Source organism: Rhinopithecus bieti, unplaced genomic scaffold (genome assembly GCF_001698545.2).
Source record: "Rhinopithecus bieti isolate Rb0 unplaced genomic scaffold, ASM169854v2 scaffold_8783, whole genome shotgun sequence".
NCBI lineage: Eukaryota > Metazoa > Chordata > Mammalia > Primates > Cercopithecidae > Rhinopithecus > Rhinopithecus bieti.
The window spans coordinates 2413840-2420378 of NW_016806197.1; the positions used below are offsets into that span (position 1 = coordinate 2413840).

Consider the following 6539-nt stretch of genomic DNA (forward strand, 5'->3'; position numbering starts at 1 on the left):
GGCTTAGAAGGTTTAGGCATGGGGTAGATTAGGACCTTCGGGCTTTACAAGGCTCTAGTGGAGGAGCCTCACAGGCCCGTTCATAGCCAGCAGTCTTGCATCTGAGTTCCAGGTTCAAGGACAGGCCTCTGGGCAGAGCCTCTAGGTTATCACTGCCTAAGGGTGCCACTCCCTTCCCAAACTAATTTAGTCATCTGCATTCCAAGAGCTGCTCAGCCAGAAGCCAGCGTCTGCTGCTCAAAGGAGCCAGAACAGAGAGGGTGTTTTAGAAAACCAGCTGAGAGTAATCATGAGGGCTATTATCTTATTGATCAAGGTCCAGCCATTTGCCAAGGTATATACACGTTTATTTAAAAAAGTTTACAGTTTTCATTATACACAACTATTAAGAGGTTATAGTCAGAGGAGGCATGTGTCCTGTTGACAGACGTGCCTACTAGATCATCACAATGCAAGAAGAAAGGTGGAAGGGAGGAGACAGGGCAAGGAAAAATAAGCGATAAAAAGCTTCAGATTTCAGTTACGGGCTGGCAGTCCCTTTTATCTTTTCAAGTATCACACAATATGTACCAAATACAATCCATAAATAATGGCCATTTCTTCCCAAGCCCACAGCCAAGATGAGTGTTTGGCTAAGTTCAGAGCCCTGGCCCTTCCTCAGATGAGTGGAAAACCTGCGCACCAGAGGGCCGATTCCCCCTTCTCAAAGGGCTTCCTCCCACTCACCCATCCCTAACGGAATCGCCGAGGTGTTAAGGGGCCAGAGAAAGCACAAACATGGATTCAGAAGTCCAAAGAAATGCAGTTCGTTGCTCCCAATCAGAGATACTTGATTTCATTCAACAAGGCTGGGAGCCCAGGTGGGAAGTCGATAAAAAATCTTGCCAACTTTTGTAAGTGGCTTTTACTTTTCTAAGTCACTGAAACAAGGAAGGGCCACGTGCCATTTAAAATCAAACACTAGTTCCCAGAGACTTGGTGTCTAGAAACTTGACCTATTGAGGCTAGCGGAGGATCTGTCTTTCATGATTCTCAGCCATCCCAACGGGAGGCCTAATATAAAGCACGTGCCAGGCCAATGCCAACTAGGACTTCAGGGGGCCTTTGGAAGGAAAAATTCCTTTGAGAGGAGACATTCCTCAGGAGCTTAGATCAGCCAGCTGGCAGTCAGAACAGCTTTTAAAGAGGATGAGAAATGTTAGGTACTGGAGAGATGATATGGCAACTCCTGATAATGACCTCACTAGTATAAAATGCTGGTTGAAACTGCACAGTAACCTCAAGGAGGGTGATGAGATTGAAGACAAAGCCAAATGCCAGTGTCCAGGATGGCTACCACTGACCCTGTGCCCATAAGCCCCCGGTGCTGGGGCTTCCAGAGGGAGCCTAAGGGGGGTGGATTCAATGTTGCCAGGTTGCAACCATCTTACTTGTTGGTGTTTGGCAAGAGCTTGAGCTTAGTTATGCGAACAGGGGCAAAGAATGGCTTGCGCTGGTAAAACATGAGGATCCAAAAACTATGGGCACTAAAGCACTAAAAAGGGGAGGGAAACCACCAGAAGTGGCTCTGACCTGCTGCCACTGCCACCACCTCTAAAGCCAAGAATGTACAGCCTCTGCCCAGGGATCTGGATGCTTTTCTGAGTGTTGGAAGGGCAGCCTGGAAAGGCATCTGGTGGTGAAATACCCCTGCTCCAGACTTACGCTACCATCTATTGTAGGGGGCCCCCAAGTCCTCAGATTCACTGCCAGGCCTTCTTCCAGATCTTTCTGTACCTGTATGTTTTGGGTTCCTACTCACACCTCTCCCAGGCGCAGGGAAGGGACAAAAAGCATAAGAAGAGACTCTGTTCAACCCAGCAAAAGTCAGTTTCCCAGTGGAGAGGCGAAGCCCCACCCAGAATGTAAACATGCACGGGACCAAGGTTAGTGCCCAGACAGGACAGACTTGCACAGAGCAAGAGGGCATAGTGGGATCTGTGCGGCAATTACAGGAGCTTCCAGCGCTAACAGAGGAGCCTTATCCCACCTTCATCATACAGACTTAGATGGACACACACTCTCTCGCTCACACTCTCTTCGCACGTGTGCACACATACACACACACACACTCTGCAGCCACACTCAAATCTGCTTAACTCCTACAACCTCCCCCAGCAGGTCACTGGACAATTCTGCACCTTCCGCGCTCTGGTGCTGGGGCTCTGGTCAGAGGCGAGCCAATGTCTTATCATTAGAGAGATGTGGGATTAGGTAAGGGGCAGAGCCATGACACTGCTCACACACCTTCTCGAAACTGGGGTCTACTCGGTTTTTTGACAAGATCAAAAGCAATTCTTAACTGGTCATTATTTTTTTTAAGGTAATTAGAACACTATTGTTTATACAATATTGAAAAAATACAATTTTTTTATTGTTTGAACTCAAATCACCACCCAGCACTTTAAGCCTACCCTAAATAGCACCTACAATAAATGTCATAGCACAAGCAAACTGCAAAGTCAGCAGGTAAGCAAGTTAGACAGTGCCAGCAGAGACCCTCCCTCCCCCAAAGCAATGAGAAGACAGCGTGCTAGGTAAGAGTGAAGTACACCATTACATGTTAAATAGTTAATACTACCCTTCCAGCAAGCCACAGATGCTAGATGGATAACTCAGTACGGTTAACTAACCACAGCCCTACATCACTGCACTTTTTTTTTTTTTTTTTTTAAAGAAAACCTTTTGCTTCATGCCCGTAATTAACATAAAGTAAATTCTTTGTCTTTTTATTTAGGAAAATAATCATGCTAAAAGCAAGTTGTACTTTATATAGATTTTCAAAGAAAAGATTGATTGTGCTTTTTGAATAAAAAAAGAGGGTATCTTCCAACCTCACTGACTTAAACCTTGTGGAATACAGCACTTCTAAACTAAAACACACGTCAAAAGAAAATTAAATAATCCCAGTGGGATGCTCAAAAATCGTCTTTAGAAGGTTTTAGGATTGGCTAATTCTGCTATTATCTTATTGGCTGCGGCAAAAAAATACAGAGCTGCTGTCTAAAATTTCTCCAAACTCCCCTCCAAGTTCAGCAGGCAACACTGAGATTTGAAAGAAACTCTGCAGCAACCTGGACATATGGTTAGCTGAGTCGACATTTGATTAGCAGGCATTTTAAACTGATTTCCTCTTAACATACACAGGAGAGAAAACATTTTCTTCCTGCAGGGCATGTTCTACTACATCGTATTTCTGAATCCCTTCTTCCTATTCGGTCACTCTCTGAAAAAAGTTGGTTTGTTTTTCCCATATAGAATCACTCTGGGTACAAAAACCTTTATTTGTTCCAATTATTATTCATTTTAAATTTAGAACCTGTGTTGGGTCTAAAATACCCATTTCCCACTCCCACAAGCAGATGATGACCGGGCTGCTGCCAAGAGCAGCAGAAAAAGGGAAAACCAAACCAAAACACCCAAGTACCCAGGGCTTTGCATTACCACATGGGTCTTCTCCTCAAGTCTAATGGTCCATGAGCGGCTTGTCCAAGGAGGCAGCTGCCTCTTGGTAGGTGAAGATGAAATCTGCAACCTTTCTAAGCACAATACACACACACCCCAGAAAAAAATAACCCCCCGAAAACACAACCCTCTTATTTAAAGCTCGTAAGTTCAGGGTAGCAGTCTCAAACTGCCAAACACTAGGACGAGGATGTGACTCCGCATGTGTTTTGGATGAGAGGAAGCATCGTCCCAGTCACTTTTCTCCTCCTGTGCTATCCTTTCAAAAACAGTCTGGATTACAAGTTCTCCCCCAAGAAAAAGAACCGGTTCAGAAAATACTTCTCCAAGTTTCTCCAACAGAACACTGTGGCTGCAGGGCCTGGTAGTGTGAAGGGCAGGAACTGACATATGAAAATGTACTTAAAATCAGAGTCAAAAAAATGGTTTTACGTTTTAATACTCTAATTAGCTCCCTGTTTTATACTGTAACTCCACAGAGGACATAGGGCCACCTAGGATTCACAGGAAGGAGCGGCTCTGATTCTTATGTGGCTGGCTCTAATGCCCCCACAGCAGGCCTCTTCCTCCCCAAGTTTTCCTTTCCATTTTGAAAAGCACTATTTTATCTTCACATCCAAGAGCTGGTTGGTTTGGTTTGTTTCTTTGGAACCATCAATAAAAGAAGCGATTTTTTCCTGTTCTTTTTACTCATGTCTACCTATCAGAGCGGCTATTTCCTTTGACAGTTCAGTAGCACACAGGCTGACTTGGCCACATGGACTCATGAATGCATGCATTCGGACCGCATATTGCTACCAAATGGAATGTGGGAATATGCTATGCACCTCAGGTTGAGAAATGACCAAGAAATCAAGATCTAAAGGGTGATATATAATATATATATATCAATGCTATTATTCATAAAAACCTTGTTTAGTAATAAAAAAAATTGCTTTGTTTAAATATGAATATTATAGTCTGCTTCTCATGGTTAGGAAATAATAGTCTTTCTGAAAAGCAGGTGCTTTTTCTACTACAACTCCATATCCTGGGCCTCATCTTCGGAAAAGTCAGACATAGAGCTCTCCGATGAGCTGTCCCCGGTGCCCTCTTCCTGTTCTTTCAGTGCCTCCTCCGTGGCATATTTCTGGATGTACTCTGCACCAGGTGGGAGAGAGACAACAAGGGCAGTGAGTGGGTAGGCATGTGCTTGGCGACCCCAAAAAGCTGGCAAGGCTGGGGAGGTTCAAACTTACCTTGAATACCAGGGGGGACAAAGATGACAGTAACCATGGTCACTACAGCTAAGGGGAATCCCACAGGGAGACTTCTCTGGGACAGGGTTTCTGCATTTTGCCCCCTGAGGGAAGGGGTATTGGGAAGAGCAACACAGCAGGCTCAGCTTGCAGGGGAATACGTGCGCTGCAGCACCCCAATAACTCTTCAGGGACGGGGGAAATGGGAGCCCCATGCTTTCTTTTTACTTTCACCTCCCAGATAGTACAGACAGGACTAGTCATGATTCCATAGTAATTTTATAAGGAAATCCCCATCATTTTAGATCTGCAGTTACATCATTACAGTCAGCCCAGGTCTATTATTTTAGGAATCGATTTTAGTCTAAACAGATCCTGCCTGTCAGGTTTTTGAAGCAGCTGGCAAAACCATCGCTCAATCTGCTCAGGACTAAGCTGCTATATGGAGACACCACTTGGCTCTGGGTGGCTTTTCCATGTATAATTTACCTGAAGGTAGATTTCCACTGCTACGGCCTTGGTGGAACCCTAGGCTGAATAAGACTGCTGAAACTGCTTTTAAGAACTGCTGAATAAACAAACTTGTTCCTAAAAACTCTGTTTTCAAGTGAATAGCCTACACATAATAGGAAAAGACAAGACAGAAACCTATTCAAAATGCAAGCCACACAAAAACACACCCTTGTGGCTTTGTTTTTCCTCCTATAGAGTTGCAGGGACTCACTGCAATAGGAAGATAAGCTGAATGGCCAAATGCGCCTACCGGATTTGAATAACTAGCACAGGGCCTAGCTAAGAATGCTTTTATATTTTGAAGATTGTCTTAAAAAAAATAAACAGAATGTGTGATAAAGGCCACATCTGGTCAATGTGGTCCTTTACAGAAAAGGTTTGCAGACTTGAGACTTAGAGCCCTTCAAATTCATTATAACAAAACTTTATGCTAATGATTTTGATGATATTAAAGTAGCCCATGATTAGGTAGGAATTTACCTTAATTTACATTTTAGAGTGAAATAAATGTTTATTCAAACTTTAACAATTTTATTTTTAACCTCTAATGGGTTGGCTATTTTGCATCTTCCTTTGTAGAAGCTACACATTGACATTGTTTTTTTGACACTAGAATTTGATACTATCAGCCCTCTTTAATGTATTCAAGGAAACAAATGTATATTAAGTACTTAGGACAAGGCCTTTGGGATAGGGAAAGGAAGAGCAAGGTCACCAATGAGGAGGAGGAAACAGAGGAAGATAAAAGGAAGGAGCTGCTGAGTGTCACCAGAGGGAAGCAGTTACAGAAGAAAAACGGCTGAGGCAGTCCCAGCCACACTGACCCCCAAGTCCTGCCAGCTATGACATAGGAGAGGTCACTCCAGGGAAACGCTTTGCTTTGTTGAAAGTAAGTGGCTGGGATGCTTAAACACAACCTTAAGAGAGAACTATGGCCAGGCGCAGGGGCTCAAGCCTGTAAACCCAGCACTTTGGGAGGCCAAGGTGGGTGTATCACCTGAGGTTAGGAGTTCGAGACCAGCCTGGCCAACATGGTGAAACCCCATCTCTACAAAAATACAAAAAACTAGCCAGACGTGGTGGCACACGCCTGTAATCCCAGCTACTCAGGAGGCTAACGGAGAATCACTTGAACCCGGGAGGCAGAGGCTACAGTGGGCTGAGATCGCACCATTGCACTCCAGCCTAGGCAACAGGGCAAGACTCCATCTCGGAAAAAAAAAAAAAGAGAGAGAGAGAACTATATTTGAGAACTTGTCTCAAAAAAAAAAAAAAAAAAAAAAA

The 6539-nt window shown here is 44.1% G+C and overlaps 1 protein-coding gene across 1 annotated transcript in view; it reads right to left on the reverse strand.

Moving 5' to 3' along the window:
* Positions 1 to 325: 325 nt before the first annotated feature.
* UBE2H (ubiquitin conjugating enzyme E2 H) overlaps positions 326 to 6539 on the reverse strand; it is a 123647-nt gene continuing 117433 nt past the window's right edge. Inside the window, exon 7 of the mRNA XM_017875046.1 lies at positions 326 to 4644. Within this exon, the coding sequence (XP_017730535.1) occupies positions 4520 to 4644 (125 nt within the window). The 3' untranslated portion in view covers positions 326 to 4519. The remainder of the gene's footprint in view (positions 4645 to 6539) is intronic.